This window comes from Triturus cristatus, chromosome 1_2 (genome assembly GCF_964204655.1).
Source record: "Triturus cristatus chromosome 1_2, aTriCri1.1, whole genome shotgun sequence".
Lineage (NCBI taxonomy): Eukaryota > Metazoa > Chordata > Amphibia > Caudata > Salamandridae > Triturus > Triturus cristatus.
In genome coordinates, this window is record NC_140580.1 from 1092799754 (window position 1) to 1092821748 (window position 21995).

A 21995-nucleotide genomic window follows, 5' to 3' on the forward strand; every position below is an offset into this window, starting at 1 on the left:
CTGCCGGGGAGAATCCACTGGATCCAGAGTAGGTGAAGCTGGATCCGGGATCACATAATCCTCCCACTCAACACACTGGTTAGACCGGTTGCCATTGTCCTGATCCTCGTCCGAGGAATCCTCCTGAACATCCTGGTCCACTGGAGGTAAACCTGGGCTGGACACCTGTGGCTGTGAAACCATTCGGGATGGTTCTCCCGGAGAAAACACTGCAGAAGCCGTTGTGTAGGCACAGTATGTACTGCAGAGAAAGTCGAAGATGGAGGAGGAGGAGCTTGAGGAAAGCTCTTCCTATAATCCTGCAACATGCCCTGGAGATCTGCCAGGAGGGAAGAAGGGACTGAAACCATCTCCTGGCCTGCGCTTTCCTGACGACAATAGGTTTGTTGGTATGAGTACCCATGAGTGTATTCGCCCTCAGAATCAGTGTCCTGACATTTTACCAACAATTGTGAGGGACTATGGGCATAGCCACAAGAATCCTGATCATCCCTGTCAGAGTCGTCTTCTTCCTCGAGCAACAGTGCGGGAGGCAAGGGGGTAACCCTCCTTGGTGACGTCATATCAGGTGTTATTCTCTTTAAGGATATTGTAAACCTCTCTGTCGACGAAGATGTCGGTGACGGTACCGTCGGCGATGGGGTTGTAAGAGAAACCATCGTCGACGAGGTCTTCGACGGAAGATGCACCGTCGACGGTTGAATCGTCGCCGAAGAGATGGGCGTCGTCGACACTACCGTCGACGAGACAGTCGACACTCCTGCCATCGTCGTCGTCATTGCTCTCCTGGACGACACCGTCGTCGTCGACACCGTCGTCGTCGACACCGTCGACACCCTCGTCAACACGGAGGTCGATATGGACGAGCCCGTCGATGGTGTAACTTTTTTTACCTGAGATGTTGAAGTCTTTGTCGACGGAGTCTTCTGCAGTGTCGTCGACGAACTGGAATCTTTCTCTGACTTCTCAGAAGACAGAGAAGAGGGCTTTTTAAAAGCTTTAGCAGACTACCACTGATGCAGATTGTCCTTCCCTCTCCTTTGCACCGTAGTAAGGAGATTCATTCGGACTCCGACTCACGGGGGTCTTTTTTGAGGCCTTAACAGGATGTTCTGAGGATGGTGAAGGGGAAGCCCTACCCCTTTTCACTGACCTTCAAGATGAGGTGCCAGATGATGAGTCCTCACTGTCACTTGACAGAGTTCCCTTCCTCGACTTTACCTTCTGGAGCCAAGTGAGAAGGCGCCCCTCACGGTCCCGGAGGGTCTTCGTACAGAAGGTGCGGTAGATCTTGCAGTCCGCTGCATTATGATCCGGGTACAGGCAATAAATGCAGTCCTTATGCCTGTCCTCCACATACAGCCTCTTCTTGCCACAGGTGGAACAAGGCTTGAAAAGAGCTTTCTTCTCCTTGTCAGACATTTCTGAATGAAACACCAAACAGTTCTGAAGAAAAAATGTGGAAAAAAGCAGTCAACTAGAGTTGAAGTGAGCAGAGCTCTAAGGAAACTCCCTAAGCACAATGTGCAATAGAAAATCTGAGGTTCTCTCAGGAGGGTTCCGTGGGGTGAGGCTAATCTGATTGGCTGTTGCTTTATTTTGGTCTCTTTTACAAAAAGAGGTGGATATGCGACAAAAGGGAATGAGGCCTAGGCCTTTTTCTTTCTCTTTTGTACCTACTGCTATGTTATTTTGTTTACTGAGACTCCCATTCCGACGACGGGGAATGATACAAGCTATGGGAATCTAGGAAAGTTCCAATACTGGAGTAAAGGGTAGCTATCAGCTGGTCTAAGGGCCCCACACCCACAGTGGTCGCACGACATGCTTTATTTTAGTACACAAACCGAGAATTTCAGCAAACTATCCCGCCCCCCCCCAGTCGACCCAAGAACATCTGGGGGCTTTATACGACACATTTCTCCACTAGAGAAACTGACAAGTGGTGATGCTTCCACCGAGCTTGATGGTAGTATCCACACTTCTGTCACTTAACCTGCTTTTTGCAGCCCATCCTCTGCTGCACCACCTTGGATGCCACATAACTACGGTGCTTTGGTTCCCAGGGAGACACATCAATGCGGGCAGGAGGGAGGGTTTGCGGGTCTGGTGCCCGTTCGCTATGTGCGCATTCCACCTCAGTGGTACATTTATTTACAGATCTTCATGTGTTTTATATTTTTGTAACCTACTGACTGCCGTAAGTTTTGTATGCTTTGTGTATGATGCTTCACTGTGCACCAAGAATGTTATGTACAGAAAGTTCAATAAAATAAAAATAAAAATATGGACATACAACTCCTTGTATGGTGCTCAAGCTTACACGCAACTTGGATACAGTTTGATATGAAAATTTAACTGAGAACATAGTTTACTCACGTTTTTGCACTTGCTTCAAGGAACAATAAGCCTACAAAAAATATAAGTGTTAAAGATTTTCAGACATATCTTTTATGCAGAGTCACTTGGCTATATTTAAATATTCAGTTAATTGCTAGGAGTATATGAACACTTAAAAAAAATAATTTGGTCCGGGCTAAAAGGGTCTTCAATTGGACCTCCTCTAAGTGGAGATTTTGATAAAATGTTTATCAGGTTAGTGGCATGTCTATGGGGTAACCTCTCCACGCACTATCCAAACCCCCTCAATACCCCAAAAAAACACACTTAAATGTACCACACTGCAAAACAGTTACTCAATGAAGTACATAGTTCCCATAAATACTGCCCTTGGACCAAATTGAATAGGGCAAGTACAATCCTCTCCACTTCCGGATAAATACACAAGAGCTTGCACAGGTTTTCAAGGAACAAGTATTCCCTTTAGCTTCTACTTATCCTATGCATATAGATATAAAGAAAAACAAGAGACCCACCATTTTCCTCAGCAAATTGCTTGGCCTCTTCATATGTAACATCTCTCTGTGCTTCGAGATCAGCTTTATTTCCTATGAGAATGATCACCTGGAAAAAGATAGAAAATCTATGAAACGTACCTGGTGTTAGTAACAGAAATGAACGTAGGCATCTTTCAGTGTCTAACACTGTCAGCAACAATGGTATTTTTTTTATTATTTTTTTTTTAACATGCTATGTTGCTGCCAGTGCCATCACTCGGAGCTAAAAAGGATTGGGTTACTTAACCAGTAAGCATCTGTTCTTGGGATGTAGAGCTGTAAATTCACATGCTTTGCATACTCCTGCCGTCTAGTGTTGGGTCCAGATGTTTGCAAGTAGCTTTTCTTTGAAGAAGTCTTTCCAGTCATGCAGTAAGGTGACTCCTCCTTTTGGTGATACTGCGCATGGGCATAGACTCCATTGTTAGGTTGTTTTCCCGCAAGAGGGTGAGAATGGAATAAGAGTTTAGGATAGAGATGTCCATGCATATGTAATGTAAATAATGAGAATTGAAACAACTACAGGAGTCTGGGGAAGTGGGAGGGCGCATGTGAATCTACAACTCTACATGCCAAGAACAGATGCTTACTGGGTAAGTAACATAATCCATTTGAGGCATGTGTGCTGTAGATACACATGCTTTGCATAGACTATATAGCAGTTTTCTCCCAAAGCGGTGGATAACCAGTAGATGTTACAGTTGTCTGAAAAAGTGTCTTTAGCACTGCTTACCCTATATTGGCTTGTTGCCGAGCTAACATATCCACACAATAGTGTTTGGGAAATGTGTGTAGTAGACCATGTTGCTGCTTTACAGATGTATATATCAATGTTACCTAAAAAGGCCATAGATGCCCCTATTTTGTGTTTGGAATGAGCTGTAGGGGTTGGAGATAAAGTTTTTAGCTTTTGCACTGCAAGTTTGAATGCATTTAACAATCCATCTTAAAATGACAGATTTAGAGAAAGGACTGCCTTTGTGAGGTGGAGCAAATGCAACAAACAGTTGCTTTGCCTTACAAAAATGTTTTGTCCTCAATATAGTACAATAACGCTCTTCTAACATCAAGTGTATGAAGAGCTCGTTCTGCTACAGAATCGGGTTTAGAGAAGAACACCGGTAACTCAATCGATTGATTAATTTGAAAAGCAGAAACTACTTTAGGGAGGAACTTTGGATTGGTGCGAAAAACGACCCTATCTTTATGAAGCTGAAAGAAGGGTCCTGCTAAGGTTAATGCCTGCAGTTCAACACCTCTCCATAATGAAGTGATTGCAATGAGAAATGCAATCTTCCATGAAATGAACTGTAAAGGAAAATTATGTAACAGTTCAAAGGGTGGACCCATAAATCTTGTAAGTACAATGTTAAGGTCCCACACTGGTGCCAGAGGTATTCTGGGTGGTATTACTCTCTCTAAGCCCTCAATAAAGGCTTTAATGACAGGAACGTTGAACAAGGATAAATGCTGTCTGTTCTGCAAATACACTGCTATTGCTGCAAGGTGCAAACGAATAGAAGTGTAAGCTAGACCAGTTTGCTGCAAGGTGCAAAAGGTAACAATGTAGACTACAAATCTCTTCCACTTTGCTGCATAAGAAACTCTAGTAGTAGGCCTTCTTGCTATCCAAACTCATGATTTCAGGAGCCAAATTGCTAAATTGAGCTCCTTGGGATTTGGATGCCTGATTTCTCCATGGATCTGAGTGATCAGACTGGAGGTTAGATGCAGCTTTTGATGTGGAACTACTGACCGCTCCAACGGGGTGGTGTACCATGGTTGGCGTGCCCAAATGAGAGCTACCAAAATCAGTGTGAGAGATGTTTGCCTGAGTTTCTGAACCAGAAAAGAAAGGAGTGGGAGAGACAGGAAAGCTTAGGCAATCCAAGACCAATTCATCCACAGGGCAATGCTTTTGGATAGAGAGTGTGGGAACCTGGAGGTGAAGGTTGGGCATTTTGAGTTGTTCACTGTAGCGAATAGATCTATTTGTGGAAATCCCCATCATTTAAAGTATAGAAGGAGAACTTGGGGATGAAGTTCCCACTTGTGAATGTGCTGCCTCTTTCTGCTGAGGTCGGCAATATGATCATTTACTCCTAGAAGGTGCCTTGCCAGAAGATGAATCTTGTGAAGGATTGCCCAGCTCCAAATGCTCAGCAAGGTGTGACAGTTGGAGAGAGAGTGTGCGTCCCCGATTCTGTACATAGCTGTCATGTCGTCCGTGCGGACTAGGACAAATTTGCTTATGAGATGAGACTGAAAAGCTTTCAGTGCTAGAAATACTGCTGGAAGCTCTAGATAGTTGATGTGGAGATGTTTGTGCTTGTTGTTCCAGAGACTTTGGATTGTGTAATCGTGGAGAGGGGCACCCCAACCTGTGAGATGTGTCCGTTGTTAGCATTATCTGTGGATGAGAGTCGATGAAGGGCTGCACTTTTGATAGACTTTGTAGGTTCCACCACTGCAGAGAACAATGGGTGCGGCTGTCTACAAACATTAGATTGGTTAATTGACCCTGTGACTGATACCAACTGACGTGCTAAGCATTCTTGTACAGAATGCATGTGTAGTCATGCATGGGGCACTATTGCAATGCAGGACGCCTTCATTCATAGCAGTTGCATGAAAGTTTTGGCTGGCAAAGTTTGGTTGGCTTGAAACTGTAGCAATAGAGTTTGGATGTTGTGAATTCTGGCTGCAATGAGAGGGGCTAGACGTGTGTGAGTGTTGAGAATGGCTACCAGATAATACTGTATCTGTGAAGGCTGCAGGTGAGATTTTTGCGCATTGACAGTGAAACCCAATTGGTGGAGCAGGTCCAGCATGACCTGAATGTGTTGCAGACATTTGTGATACGTGCTGGCTTTGATGAGCCAGTTGTCTAGGTACGGAAAGACGTGAATGTGTTGTCTTCTTAGGTGAGCTGCCACTACTGTGAGGCATTTGGTAAAGACTGGGAGCAGAAGTTACTCCAAATGGGAGTACTTTAAATTGGTAGTGTTTGCCTGCTATCACAAATCGGAGGTATTTGCGATGCGCTGGATGAATTGGAATGTGAAAATATGTGCCTTTTAAGTCTATTATGGACAAAAAATCCCCTTGATGTAAAAGTGGAAGCACCTGTTGAAGAGTTACCATATGGAAGTGTTCTGACAGTATGTATTGGTTTAGCATTCTGAGATCCAGAATCTGTCTTAAGGAGCCATCCTTCTTGGGGATTAGAAAATAGAGAGAGTATACCCCCGAACCTTGATACTGTAATGGAACTGGTTCTTTGGTACCCTTTAGTAAGAGCAATTGCACTTCTTGTTTGAGTAACTGTAAGTGGTCTGGTGACAGTTTGTGAGAACAAGGTGGAATGTTTGGAGGGTTGGTGGTAAGCTCCAAGCAATAACCATGTTGGATAAGTCCGATTACCCATTTGTTGGTGATGAATTGCCAAATGTGGAGAAAGTGTTGAAGTCTTCCCCCGACAGGTGTTAAGTAATCGAGGGGAAGTGTGGGCAAGTCAATGCATATTGGGGGAAGGGGCGTTACGAGGTGTAACGCCCTTTCCCCCTACCTTTAGAGTAGTTTGCTGTATACCCTCCTCTATAGAAACCTCTAAAGGAAGTGGACTGGGTTTTTGCCTTTGTGATGGGAAGCATTCGGGTCTAGTTTTAGACCCTACCCAATTAAAGGAGCGGCAAGAGGAGCCTCTATTTGACGGAGACTTGAGTGTCCCATGGACTTTGCCAGTTCGGTGTCCTTTTTCATCTTTTCATGAGCCTGATCGACCTCAGGACCAAAAAGATGTTCCTTGTCAAAGGGGGTGTTTAAACTGATGGACTAATAGGTTAAACCCGGAAATCCTAAGCCATGCATGTCTTCTAAGGAGAATGCTGGTATTAACTTCTCTAGCTGCGGTGTTGGCAGCGTATAGACCATACCTAATTGAAGAGTTTGAAATTAGCTTGCCCTCTTGAACCTATTCTTGAGTTTTAGCCTTGTGTTCTTCCAGGAGATATTGGAGCAGTTGCTCCATTTCATCCCAGTCTGCCCAGCCATATTTAGCTAGTAGGCCCTGTATATTCGTGATTCGCCAGCGATTGGCGGCTTGAGCAGCTACACGTTTTCCTGAAGCATCTATGAGCTTAGATTCTTTGTCTGGAGGTGGTGCATCACCATAAGTTTGAGAATTAGCTCTTTTGCAAGCATTGGACACTACAAAGGAGTCAAGAGGCAGCTGACCTTTGATACAGACAGGGTCAGACAGCAAAGGTTTATATTTTTTATCGACTATGTAATTCGTGCTCGCACAGGGTCTTTGAAGATGTCATTTGCATGCCTCATCATGCTCTTTAGCATAGGGAGCGTCTGGCTTGACCTGTGAGTGGATCCAAGTGTTTCGAATAACAATTCCTCTTCTAATGACTCTTAATGTAACAATATCCCATGGTACTCTGCTGCTCTAGCAATGAGTAGTTCTTGATAAGCCATATTATCATCAGGTGGGGATGGCTTTGCAGGGTAAAAGTCTGGATCAGTGTCTAATGGAGGGTCAATGGTGTAATCATTCCATGGGACTACAAGTAATTGAGCATCTTCCTCATCAATATCATCCCCCCCAGGCTGTGAAAGTGGAGATCCCTGAGGTGTAATTGTAGAGGATCTAAATGTGGAGAAGAGGGTAGAGGTGCAGGGGATGACGGGGCAGGATACGCAGGGCTGGTAGCCATGTCCTCCTCCTTCAAAGGAATCTTATAGCGAGAGTCTCTAGAAGGAAGCTTGTGTATAAGTGGAGATTTAGCATGAATATCTCCTGTATAGGATTGATATAAATGTTCTTCTGTTTGGGATCCAATTTGGGATGAACAATGTCTAATTTTGGGTCAGAAGGTTCTGAGAGGCTGTCTTGATTACGGCATTGAAAGTTTAGGTGCAGCGATGGGTTTGCTTTTGTGAGCGGAAGATTCTGGCTCCGAAGCATGCTTCCGTTTTGGCGTGGAGGGTTTCGGCTAACTCGGCCACGAATCGGAAGGCTTGACTATCTGTTTTGGTGCAGAGCCGAGTGGCGGGGCGTCGGAAACATTGTCTGGGTGCCGACCTTGGCCAGAAGGCAGAGGTGGAGCCAAAGCCTTATGTTTTTTAGGCGTGTGTTTAGGGGGCAGGGGCCCTTCGGTACTCCCAGCACCCTGTCCCGGAGGCACATCTTTGGACTTCAGATCTATCTCTAGCTCCGAATCCAGACTCTGGAATGGAGAAGGCCTCTTCTGCCGCGGACGCCTTGACGTCTTCATGCTCCGACTCTTCATTGAAGATATCCGGAGCGTGTTCTATACCTTGGTGCTGCATTTTACAACATCAAGCCCGCCGATAGCGAAGAGTCTTTTTGGACTGGAACAATCTACAAGCGTCGCAGTCTTCTTCCTTGTGCTCCGGAGACCAGCACAAGTTACACACTTGATGTGAGTCGGTGAGAGGGTACTTAGTGTGGCACCGAAGACAGAATTTAAATGGAGTCCGTTGCATTGACAGAAGGCTGGACGGGCGCAGTAAGGCCCGAAGGCCACCCACAAAGTTTACAATACATGGAAAAGTGTGGATAAGCAGACAAAAAAAACAATACGATTGAGGATAGAGTGGATTGCGCACCGAGGGGAACCTGAAGAGCGGTTTCGAACCGGAGTGCAACAAATACACGACCGAACCTGATGGCAGAAAAAAACTTTCTAACAATGGAGTCGATGTCCATGTGTCACCGAAAGTCACCTTACCTTGTGACTGGAAAGACTTCCTGGAAGAAAAACAACGTGGAAACATACGGACCAAACACTAGATGACAGGAGTATGCAAAGCATGTGTACAGACAGCACACATGCCTCGAACATACAGGTCTCTAAATAATTAATGCCAACTATCATATGTGAAGGCTAAAAAAGGCATTCCCTATAAAGTGAATCACTGATTTTCACAGTTTGAATTTACTGATAAAAATGAAGGCTAAAGTAACATCAAGGATAGAGCAGAATTAGCAGAGACGGTACAAATAAACATTAGTACCTCTTGTCTACAATGAAACATACTCCTATTGACTACATTTTAAATATACTGTACACAGTTCAACAAAACCAAGTTAGGGAGTAAAGGCCGCTGCAGAGTTGCTTTGTATCTAGACCCCCCAAAAAAGATTGAGAACTGTAACTAGACACTGTATTTAAGGAGTATGTTACTTACCCTGTAAGCATCTATTCGAAGCGTGTAGTGCTGCAGATTCACATGCTATGCATACTCCTGCCATCTAGTATTGGGCTTGGACTCTGTATCCTGGTTTTTCTCAATGAAGTTTTATGATTGACGTCCTGCGTTGTTTCACCTCCCCCTCGAGATATTGTGTATGTTCAACGGCTCCTTTGATAGGTGTTTTTCCCCTTGCCATGTACGGAGTGAGGATATAGTCTAGTAAATTACCATTTGCTGTTGAACATGCTGTATTTTTCTCACTATCTAATAGCGGTCGGGTAAGCAGGAGGGTGCATGTGAATCTGCAGCACTACATGCTATGAATAGATGCTTACAGGGTAAGTAAACTCCATTCGTAGCATGTGTTGGCTGCAGATACACATACTATGCATAGATTGTAAAGCTGTATCCCCCTCGCGATGGCTTTAGGCATGAGATGGTGCGTTTGTCTGAAATAATGTCTGATGGACTGTTTGTCCAGCTAGAGCTTGTCTTGCTTGAACAACCACACAATGTTTTGTAAATTTATGGAAGTTCATCCATGGTGCTGCTTTGTAAATGTCACTAAGAGGTTAGTTCCCAAAAAGGCCATAGTTGCTCCTTTCTTCCTTGTCGAAAGGGCCCTTGGAGTCTAGAGCACGCACTGTGCAACTGCTGAGTCTGAATGTAGTCCGGGTGGCACGTTTACCGAGGAGTCATTTGTTGTAGCCAGGAGGACTCTGATTTCTATGATTCGAGAGAGGGCAAAGCTCTGGTAAAATAGGCGCGTCGGTGCTTGTTAGTAAGTGTGCTCGCTTTTAAAATGCATGCTTTTAATGAATATGCATACTTAAGCTCATGGTATTTAGAGAAAAAAACATGCCTTGGAGTTGAAAACATTCCCGACTTCGGTCTAATCTATATCTAATCACCAGTGTATGATTTTTATTAATCCAGCTAGCTGTTTAGTGGGGCAATCAGTGCCCCAGTTGTACGCCGACGGAGCCAGAGGACAGGGCCGCCAGTCACTGAATCTGTGCCTCCTCCCGTGGAGAGTGAACAAAGACTCTAACATGTGAGGGGTGCTCCCTGTGACCTTTTGCAGTAACATTCCTATACCTGAAGCGGAGACAACATTTAACAGTATTTAACATTATTCTTACAGTGGTGAATACATGTATTGTCTTTCTATATCTCAAATCTTGCTCCCCATAGCCCACTTACTCCACGAGTGGCACCAGAACAACCCCACAGGCACCCTCCCCTCTTATGCTGCAGTCTGGCTGTTTTCGGCTGCCTCCAATGCCGCCTCATTGCAAACACGTCCCCTGGCTGGCAATTACAAGAACCGCTTGGGGTGATCCAGGTAGGCACTTGTGTTATGACCGATCGCCTGTTTTGACCGCTGCACAGCCGGTTCTCGCTCGATTTGTCGCATATATGTCTAGGCAGGCTTGCTTCAGGTCCCTCCTTTATCTCTTCTTAGTCTTACAAGGCCCAGTAAAACGCACTCTTTTCCAAATCCCTTTCTAAATATTATCACTCTCAAAAAGTGTTCTTTTCCATGTTATGTTCCTTTGATGGAAAGAGGAGGTTTCTGAGGTGGGAGTATCAGGCAAGTGACACTACTCAGGCTTCCTCTGGGAGAATCCCTCTTCATTACTTCCTCCACCTGACCCCGGACTCAGCAACGCACTCCCTTACAGGCTCCCTCTATGCAAGCCTTCAGGGAGAATCAATTCAAAAATCTTTATTTCGGTTATTTGCTAACCATAAAAGACATCCCTCTTCATACCTACCTCCACCTGACCCCGGACTCGGCAACGCACTCCCTTACAGGCTTGATTATCCACTACTCCTGTCCAGTGCACCTTATCTCACAGCTGACCTTGGGCCCCAGCCCCATATCAGGCACCATCAGGCTCCACTTTAATTTTTCCCGGTAAAAAAATTAGTAAAATCACCTTCAAACTTAAAACATTGAATATAGTGGTAAATATAATTAGCACACACTTTAAAGTATGTTGCACAGTAGCCCTTATGACCAGACTGCTAATTAAATAAACAAAAACAGAAAGGCCATGACAGGGCCGGCTTCAGAGGTGATGCGAAAATCTTTTTTGGCGCCGCACCAATAACCTCTTTCTCCATAAATAACCTTTACTACCACCTTCCAACAGTGCCCATCATCCCTCCATGACCCCCCTATTGACCACCTCCTCTGATTCCCTCACTGCCACCCTCCACTAGTGCCCATCATCTCCCCATAGCCCCTCCCCCTCATGACCTCCTCCTCAGATTCCCTCACTGCCACCCTCCACCAGTGCCCCTCTTCTCTCTGTAGCCCATCTCCCTTATGACCTCCTCCTCAGACTCCCTCACTGCCACCCTCCAGCAGTGCCCTCATCTCTCCCTAGCTCCCCATTCCACCCCATGACCTCTTCCTCGGATTCCCTCACTGCCACCCTCCAACAGTGCCCCTCATCTTTACGTAGCCGCTCTCTCATATGCATTTCATTTGTTGTACAGCGCTACTCATATCATTGTAGTGTGTGTCAGTACTTTACACCACGCACACATTATAGAGACAATGAATCATACAAGTGTGTAAATCAGTCTACAGGGAATGTCACATAAGCCAATGAGGATTACAAGGTGTAGGAATCACATGTCATACATACAGGTGGGCCGCATGTTTTAAGAGGGTTTGGTCTGGTGAAACACAACCTCAGGATTTAAAGAGTATTCCATGGGGGTCAGCTTTACTGATAAAAATGTATATCTGCCCAAACATGCTCATTTTAGCAACATTAGAATAATGAGACTGGGGAAGTTCTAACTACAGCACAAAAAAAGAAAGTGAAGTTCTAACTATACCATTCATGTTTGTATGCAGCTCTTTGATGACAGTTCATTGGTCACTGTCCTATGTTAGGATTGTACCTTCTGAACTGCAAGTAGCACAAGGATCTCTGTGACAAAGGTAGTAACCTACTGAGCTTCCACATAAAATACAGTTCATCTGCACTTAAAAACTGCTAACAGACAAATGATTTCTCTCCAGCAGGATCATTTATCACCAGCGTTATCTGGGCAGTTTGTATTGTCTTATTGTTGTCCTGCAGTGGCCATGATAATGATAACAAGCATTGGCATAGCCAATAGGTCTCGCCTTTGGGACCTTATAAGTGTTTAGCCATGCAACAGTTGCATAACTAAATACTTGTAAGGTCCCAAGAGCGAGACCTATTGGCTATGCCAAGCGGCCGGGAAAGTGAAAGTGATCGCGATTGCGATCAAACATCAAAGCGGCCTTGTGGCCGTGAAAGTAATCGCGGTAAAACGCGGCGCGCGCGCCCGCGCACGTGCACTGTAGCTCTAGGCTGGCCTGGTAGCACTTTTTGGAGCCCTCTCAATAAGTCTCGCCAGACCAGCGCATGCGCTGTGTCAGGCGAGACCTAAAAACTGTTTAAATGAAGCACACACGAAGTATTTGTCCTGCTGGGCCTGTGCAGATTTTAAAAAGAAAAACAAATAGTAACACATTCTCTTACCTACTTCATTAGTCAAACTTAGTGTCACAGCCTGATGTGACAAGCAGCTGCAGGGGTCAGGAAAGGTGAATAGGAATAAACAAACTTATTTTCTCCGGGCGCTGCATAATAAAAGAAATATCCATGCAGCACAATATTGTCGCTTTTGCCATGTGGAGCAGAACATTGCCGCCTTTGCCATGTGGAGCAGAACATTGTCGCCTTTGCCATGTGGAGGTGAAGGGGTGAAAAACCAAACAAAGCCTCGTTAACATGTAAATGGTCTTTTAAAGACCTGTGAAGTACTGGGTGCGCCTGTGATAATCTCTAAAACTGTGTATGCGCGCGCGCCGGGAAGCTGTCTCAGCCCTGGCGCACACACACAACAGGATTGGGCATTGAAGTACTTTGAGCCCCATGGCGTTGCGCGCCTGTCTTCAAGCCCTCACTGCGAGGGCCAAGGCTCCTGTTTGGGTGGGCCAGGCTCATGTTTGGGTGGGCCTGGCTCACCCGGCCCACCCGCTAGAACCGGGCCTGCTTTGAGATGGTATTCTTGTTAATTGCAGTGCACACCGGCGCTGCAATTAACAAGAATACTATCTGAAACGCCCACATTCAGCCCTGCAGCTGCCCACTATTAGCTAAAGAACTGACGATTCTGAAAGCACACGTTGTGGATGACTCTGCATTCCTTTTCCTGATAGTGCGGGGCTGAATGTGGGCCTTTGAGATAGCATTCTTGTTAATTGCAGCGCCCGTGTGCACTGCAATTAGCATGAAAACTATTTCAAAGGCCCACATTCAGCCCCGCAGATGCCAACTATTAGCAAAGGAATGCGGTAATCTAAAGCGCGACGTGTTCTTTCAGAATCAAAAACACGTCGCGCTTTAGATTACCACATTCCTTTGCTAACAGTGCACGCCAGCGGGGCAGTTTGTGGGTCTTTGTGAAAGTATTCATGTTAATTGCAGCGCATGACGGCGCGGCAATTAACAAGAATACTTTCACGAAGGCCCACAAACTGCCCAGCTGGCGTGCACTATTAAGAAAAAAATGCAGCAAGTAGCTGCGTTTTGAAAGTGGCGGCGCGAACGGGCTGCGTTGTGTGAGTGCGCGCCACAATTGGGGCACTGCGCGCTCGGGGTTACTGTAGTGCGCGCGCGCACACCCACGCACGTTCTAGGGAACAGAGGTTGTGACAGTTGGATGGAATGCCCCCCCTTTTCAGGATGTAATACATTGCAGTCATATTGTCTGTTCGTAAAAGGACATTTTTTTCCCTGTAATGTTTGTTAAGAACACCGAGAGCCATATAGATGACTAGAAGCTCCAGCATGTTGATGTGCATGGTCTGTTGTTGTGAGGACAGTGTCCTTTATATGAGCATCCCACTCCATTAGTGATGCATCTGTTGTGACTGTCAGCAGCGGGATTGTGTTTTTGAAGCTATCCCTTCAGCATATTTGAGGTGTTCCACTATTGTAGTGCCAGATGGACTTTGGGTGAAACTAACACAAGATTTTCCATGTACTGACCTCCCCCCAACTTGCGATCATTGCGATGCTAAACACTCTTGGAGAACTCTCATGTGTAGTCTTGCATGTGGCACTATCTCTATGCATGATGCATTCCTTAGTAGGCACCTCACCGTTTTGACTAGTAGGTGACGATGTGGCTGAGACCCAGTCGTTTAGAAGATTGAAAAGCCCTTGCGGATTGGGGCAAGCAGTTCCAGATAATGAATTGCATATCGCTCCTAGTTTTGGTTGTACCTAGAGTGGTTGGAGATGAAAATTTGTTGCATTGTTACCGTAGCTCAACTGGCAAAGTAGGGTGATCATGTTTCGAGTGTCTATTAGATATTTGACTTTGTACAAAGGTAAATTCGCTACAGCAAGTCATGGCATATTCATCACGAGGTATGACATGAAAGATACAATGGCAAGCTTGAAATAACAAAAGATAATACACTGATACACTGATACACTGCATAATTCTCAAATACAGCTGAAAGTTTGGCTCGAGATCCATTATCCCCCCTATTTAAAAAACAAGAGTAATCCAACAAAAACAAAAGTTCCTAGAATACAAACAAAATGTTGTTATACATTTCCCAGGCTTACTGTAGCCAATTTGAGACAGGAGCCCATATTTGACGGCCCAAGACCCTCTTTCTGCGTCATCTCACTTTATATATTGAAAATTTTAAGTTATAGATAGCTAAGAGCCTTGAATGCCAATTAATAAAACGTAGGGGGATCGGGGCTTATCCATTTGGAAGTAATACCTAAGCAAACAATAGTCATTGCAATAAACAGAAATCCAGTCATAGATCTCGACCTTGTATTTCCTTCCATGTCAAATCCTAAGCCCAAAATTACAAGATCAGCGGTGATAGTTATCGGGATCCCTAAAATAATAGCCAGAAAATTTGACCTTTTGTAGAAAGACACCCAATCTAGGGCAAGAAAAAAACATATGAACAGAGTCTGCTGCCTGCAAGCCACACCTATTACATTTGCACCCCCTCAATTCCCCTCACTTAATCTTTCCTGGAGTATAATAAAGATCAAAGACAGACATAAAATGCTGGCCCTTGAGACTTCGTTATTAAAATCTGATTTGCCAAATCCAAAGATTCCTCAATGTTTATACCTATCTTTCCCAGCTTGTTTTCCCACTTTATATTCCAAGGGAAGATATCATCGGGGAGAGCTTTGAGCTTGTTGATAAAACTTTCCTATTGGAGATTTTTTCCGTATTATTTTGATCAGAAGGATCTTGTCAAACCTTAGCTCTGATCCATATGGGCATACCTCTCCCTAAAAAACTACGAACCTGTAAATATTTGAAAAAATCTTGTTTGCATAGACCAAATTTCCCCTGTAGATTCATGAATGAGAGAAGTTGGCCTCCATCAAATAAATCAACCAGAAAGAAAACTCCCTTAGTACCCCATCTAAATGCAGTATAATCCTGAAAGATTAATGGGAGGATGCCAGAGGCCGATAATGGACTATGGATATTTATAATTGGGATCTTCATCTTGTGCCGAACTTGTTAACAGACTAGAGAAGCAATTCTACGTACTTTAAATTTAGCCTTTTTATAGTAGCTATTTTCTAATATCCTACCCAGGCAGCTGTTTGCTTCATTCCCCAGCCCGAATTCATATATGGTTGGTCTACTAGCTAACGGGATTTCAGCCTTAGCCCAAACTAAAAGGATCCCCATATGCTTTATCATGGATGCCCAATAATATAACAAAAAATGAGGGATCGCCCATCCTCCCCGGTGTCTCGGAAGAGTCATCCATTTAAGCGCCCTTCTTGGTCTCGGATACCCCCGAAGAAATCTGGAACAGATCCTCTCTACCTTTGCTAGACAAGAAGTAGAAAACTCTAGAGGAGCAGTACTGAACAAATATAAAAATTTGGGAAGGATCAGCATATTTAGCACATTGCAACGCCCATGAAGAGAAAGATTTAAGTGGTCTAACCTTTCATATGGCTCTCCCACTAAGTAATGAGTGGTTTGCACACAAGCACTCAAGAGGTATAATCTGTACCGACACATCTCCTTTAGAACTACATATGCCATCCTTTCTGTAGTCAGTTATTACACATTAGCGGTCAAGTGTTTATGTTCCCATGGTCTCTGCTTCTATTTTTCAACATGGAGTTTTCTAGCGCTTTATTCTGGTGCCTGTAACGTGGCTTTAAAATATTTTAACAACTATAAACCAGATGATACACAGTTAATGCTACAGTGCATATTCACAGCGATCCCCTTTTAAACTGCAAGGCGCGAGTTACACCTCTAGCGCGTAAAATACATTTACGGACTACAGACGCCTCCATTGTGACGTCACCTTGTAGTCCTTGATGTGTTCCGGCCTCAATTATTGACGCACATCATAGACTGCCACATTTGAAATATATGAGGTTTTTCTTGGCTTCATGAACATGCCTTGTTGAATGTTTGAGTCACCTCGCTCCTTAATCCGCGATTCCAGTTTAGACTGTAACGCGCGAGTCACATCTTTAGCGCGCTATCCAAATACACGGACTACAGACGCCTCCATTGTGATGTCACCTTGTAGTCCTGGCTGTTCTTCCGGCAACAGGCGATGACGGACATCACAATTTCCCGCGTTTGAATCCTACGAGGTTTTTCTCGGCTTTATAAATATGCCGGGTTGAACGCTTGGGTTACCTCCCTCCTGACTCTGCAGCCACAACGAGGTAACGACGGATAGGTGAGCACTCTCCTTTACCCTTACGAGCCCTATTATAGATAACATTGGTATTGTGCCTGCAGTTTTAAAGGCTATTTCTCGAGTCTTAGGCCCTCATTGGTGGATAGTTCTATATGAGCTTATTTAAAAGACCTTAGAATGTTTGTCACACTCAGTCTGTTATTCCCCCCATGCCCTTAACATTACAGAGAACACCCCTTTTCTGTTTTACAATAATAACACTTTACGACGAGCATTATGGGCAAGCAAAAAAGGCAGGAGATGTTGGGTTTTTTCATACGGTTTTTTCATACAGTCTCTTCCCTTTTCTTATGGCATTTTATCCGAGTATATGGGCTAGGGTCTCTTCCTTTGGGACGACATATGTGTGGTTTTATTAACTAATACTTAATACACAGTTACTAGTAGTTAACTACACTAGTACACCTATGAAGATGCATTAAGTTTTTTATGATCAATCTCTAGATATTGGGAGTTTAATTTTTCTTCCACACAGAGCGGGGCCTCCTAGTCCTGAGCCAGGATCCAGGCGAGGTGAGGTCCGTTCCTCGATCATTACGGGTAAGCCCCCTAACACAAGGCTGGGTACGAATATAATATTGGGAGTACTCTTATTTTTAAAGACTGAGACACTTTCCATTTGTTCTCTTGACAGATGCACGCTGCATCCTTTTGAGGCGGAGGATCTACCTAAGGTGGTACATTGTGCCACTTTTATATGATAGTGAGATAAATTTACATTCTTATCTTTATCTTTCCTTTTCATCACTATACATTTCACTGGTTTGCAGTAGCGAAAATCTAACAACAAAGGTCCTGAAGAAAGCCGCAGGGGTAAATGTATCTCATTAGGCTGAAACATGTCGACCTCTCTATACAGCAGTTATTTGTTTAACACTGCTTTTTGCACTGTTGTTTTACTTAGAATGTGAGACACATATTAAATTAGTAGTGTTTTCTCACAATTCTATTTTAACACACCACTCTATTTTCTTTTGTTAGCACTGCACTCCTTTCGATTGTTCTATCATCCTACTATGGTTGTCTTCTTACTCCAATCCGTTGACAACCTTGGACCATCCTTGAGTGAAATCACTTCCATTTAGATGCTCTCTATGATCAAGAGAAGCATCTTATTTTGGTTTGGATGACCAGATGATAAGATTGATCACACAGACAATTGATGGGTATCCAAAATTCCGCTCTAAGGTCCTCTTAGATTGCGTTTGGTTGTCTCTTTCTCTTTCTTTCTCTTTTTCTCTCTCCTCTGCTATGTGGGACTAATCAGCCCTCTATTTCACATTTCCGCTCAATTTGCAGGATTTGACGAGACCCCCAGTTCCTTAATATCCTACCCAGGCAGCTGTTTGCTTCATTCCCCAGCCCGAATTCATATATGGTTGGTCTACTAGCTAACGGGATTTCAGCCTTAGCCCAAACTAAAAGGATCCCCATATGCTTTATCATGGATGCCCAATAATATAACAAAAAATGAGGGATCGCCCATCCTCCCCGGTGTCTCGGAAGAGTCATCCATTTAAGCGCCCTTCTTGGTCTCGGATACCCCCGAAGAAATCTGGAACAGATCCTCTCTACCTTTGCTAGACAAGAAGTAGAAAACTCTAGAGGAGCAGTCCTGAACAAATATAAAAATTTGGGAAGGATCAGCATATTTAGCACATTGCAACGCCCATGAAGAGAAAGATTTAAGTGGTCTAACCTCCCCAGTTTTTTTTTTTTATTAACAGTGTCCATCACTGGTATAATATTCTGATCAGGAATTTGATCTACTAGCGGTGTGATCTTAATTTCCAGATAAGTTGCTTCGGAGATAATTGGCAGGTCTACAGGGTGCATGGTATGCGAATGAAGAATCTGGGTTTTATCCACATTTAATTTGTAGCCTGAAAAAATACCAAACTGCTCTGCCAGAGCCCTCACTGCTGGGAGCACCCAAGGAACATCGCTAGTCAGAATCACAATATCAACAGCGTATGCCAATGTTCTATATTCCATATTATGAAATCTGACTGGATTAATATTCATACTACGGTTTAATTTATTGAGAAATGGATTGATATATAATGCGAAAAGCATGGGCACCCCTGCCTAGTACCTCTACTAATACTAAACTATCTTGACTCCTGTCCAGAGATACGAATAACAGCTTCTGGAAGTACGTACAGGGCTTTAACTGCTTGGATGAATTCCACACAGAACCCCTTCCATTGCAGGACATACCACAGAAACCGCCAGGAGACCCTGTCGAACGCTTTCCCAGCGTCCAACAGGATCACCCCTAACGGAGACTTTGTTGCCTGAGGCCAATCAAGAAGAGCAATTACACGTCTCACATGGTCAGTTGTATCCCTTCCCGGGATGAATCCATACTGGTGGACTGATACCAAAGGAGTAATAACTTTTCCTAGCTGACAAGCCAAAATCTTGGAACAAATCTTACTGTCACAATTGATAAGTGAGATAGGTATATACGAAGAAGAATTCAACTCAGGCGTATCTTTTTTTAAAAAATATTACTATAGTGGTCTTTCGCCAGGAGTCCAGGATAGAGCCCCTTTGGGCAGACTGAAATAACATCATAATATCTTGTCGGAGTACCTGTCGAAATGTCCTTAAAAAATTCCAGAGGGATGCCATCCGGGCCAACCGCCTTTCCAGTAGCTAGAGACATAATAGCCCCCTCCACTTCTTCCCATGTAATCGGTGCTGCAAGAATCTCATTTTGGATGTCTCAAGCTCTACAAAAAATTCCTGCATCAGATCTTCTCCTCCTGCAACCTCTCCCTCCGTATTAAATTGGTTATAATACCTATTAAACACATTCAGGATTTCTGCTGGGGAGTCCTGTATCTGGTCTAAATGGTCTTTAATTCTATGGATTCGATTAGCCACTTCCCTCTGTTGTAATCTCTTTGCTAAAACCCTTCCTGTATTTTCTCCCAATTCATATTTCGGCCCCATAGTGCGCGTATTTAGCAGCTAGATCCTCCCTGAAATGCGGATGAATTTTCACGTTAATAGTAGCAATAATCTTGAGATTCCTCTATGTTTAGACTACTCGCTATTTTCCTCAAATTCAATTTCCGCTAGTCTCAATTGTTCAATCCAGCCCCTAATTTCCCCCAGCATTCTCTTCTGGTTAGATATGGAAAAACTAAGTTTCCCCGCGTACCCCAGCCTTAAAGGCATCCCAGACCATAAAGTCGGATGCTGTATTTCTATTAATCTTGAAAAACTCCTCAATCCAGCTTGGCATATGTGCACAATATGCCTGATTCAGCAACAGTTTTCTTTCAAAAGTCCAAGGTCTCTGTTTTTTAGCTTGGTACTCAGTGGCAATTCTATTATCGGGTTAGGATCTGAAATAACCCTAGGAGAGATCTCAATTTTAGCCGTCTCGGCAATTTGGATAGAGACAAAAAAAATTATCAAAACAAACTAATTTATTATGTGGAGCTGAATAAAAAGTGACCCCTGAATCATCTCGTTTATGCCAATGCCAAACATCCACCAACCCATGTTTCCTGGTCAAACCTTGAATAGCTTTAAAAACTTACTTTCCTTCCCTGATATGGGAGATTTCCAGTTAAATCAAAATCACTATCTAAATGGATATTAAAATCTCCACAGAAGATTAGAGGGTGAAGCCATAGCACCAATTCAACACTCAAATAGTTAATCACATCTGGATCATCTAGATTAGAGCCATAAATGGAGCAAACCAAAACCCAAAACTGGTGATATCCAAAAATTCGTTCTTTCTCACATAAGAAAAGATGCCATGACCATAGATAACAAAAACAGTGCCTCCCTCTTACCCCCCACCCCGCTCCCACCCCATATTTACCCTCTCACCCCCTCCCCCCTAATGCGGCATAAGGACCTATGTCCTCTGTGATGGAAAGCTGTTAGTCGACCCCCCAGCCCTCCGACCCTCCCACCATAGAGCAGAAAAGGTGCGACAAAAAGAAAGAAAAAAATCAGATGAGCAAACAAACAGAAAAAAAAGGATTCGATTATAGCATTAAACCTAAACATCAGTGGCTATCAGGCACCTTATATGAGTCAGCAAATATATTGTGTCCTATTGTGTCCAGTTATCCACCTCAGATCGAATTTAGAAATTCTTTAGCTGGAATTTCAGAAGAAAAAAATTGTGTCTGACCCTTAAATATAACTTTCAATTTAGCAGAATTTAGTCAAAAAAAATCTGTGTCCCCTTTGCCTGAAATAAAGTAATCAATTGTCGAAGATGCCACCTTCTCTCGACTGTAGCCTGACAAAAATCAGGTCGCACAAAAAAATGGGCATCCCTTTCCCGTTCTCTTCGAGGGATCCGACAGAGTAAAACTTATCCCCCGAATCGCCTTCCTTCGCCAGACCCATGACTGACTGATCTCCATTTTGTAAGACCAAAACTACTTCTTCGCCCCTCTCATTACAGCTACCTACAACATTTTGACTGCTAGCTTCTTGTTCCAGGCCAGTCTTGAGGAGTAGTAGCGTTAGCCAAACGATAAGCATAAACTCAACAGGTATTGAGAAAAAATCATGACTTCAATGAAATCAGCATTGGAACAAATTCCTCAAGGAGGCTTGGCCTACTTGGGTATCGGCTCTGGAGTCAGAATCAAGACAGTAGTGCCTAGTAAACGTGTGTACCGATTTCCAAGTTGCCGCCTTGTAAATCTCGGCCGTCGGTACGTTAGGCAAGAAAGCTACTGTAGCTGCTTTTCCCCTAGTGGAGTGAGCCTTAGGGGAAACCAATAGAGGCTTGTTCGTCAATTGATGCAGGACACTATCCACCTCGAGATAGATCATTTGGAGGCTGGAAAACCTGTCCTGACGACACCGTAGTTTAAAAATAATTGGTCAGACTTCCTAATGGATTTCTTTCCCTCCAAATAAAATTTTAGAACCCTCTTGAGGTCAAATGAGTGAAGAGACCATTCTGCTGGGGTAGCAGGATTGGGAAAAAAAGAGGGAAGTGAAATTGCCTGGTTAACATGGAAGTCGGACACCACTTTTGGTAAGAAAGACTGGTGTGTCCTCAGAACCACCCGATTGTGATGTTAGAC

At 44.0% G+C, this 21995-nt stretch overlaps 1 protein-coding gene across 5 annotated transcripts in view; it reads right to left on the minus strand.

Annotated features, from left to right (window-relative positions):
* The window catches only part of RAB14 (RAB14, member RAS oncogene family), a 254427-nt gene that overhangs the window by 20379 nt on the left and 212053 nt on the right, over nt 1-21995 (minus strand). For all 5 annotated transcript variants that reach the window (XM_085613605.1, XM_085613611.1, XM_085613619.1 and 2 more), the window contains 2 exons: nt 2877-2964; nt 2380-2410 (listed from right to left, as the gene is read on the minus strand). In XM_085613605.1, the coding sequence (XP_085469731.1) occupies nt 2380-2410; nt 2877-2964 (119 nt within the window). The remainder of the gene's footprint in view (nt 1-2379; nt 2411-2876; nt 2965-21995) is intronic.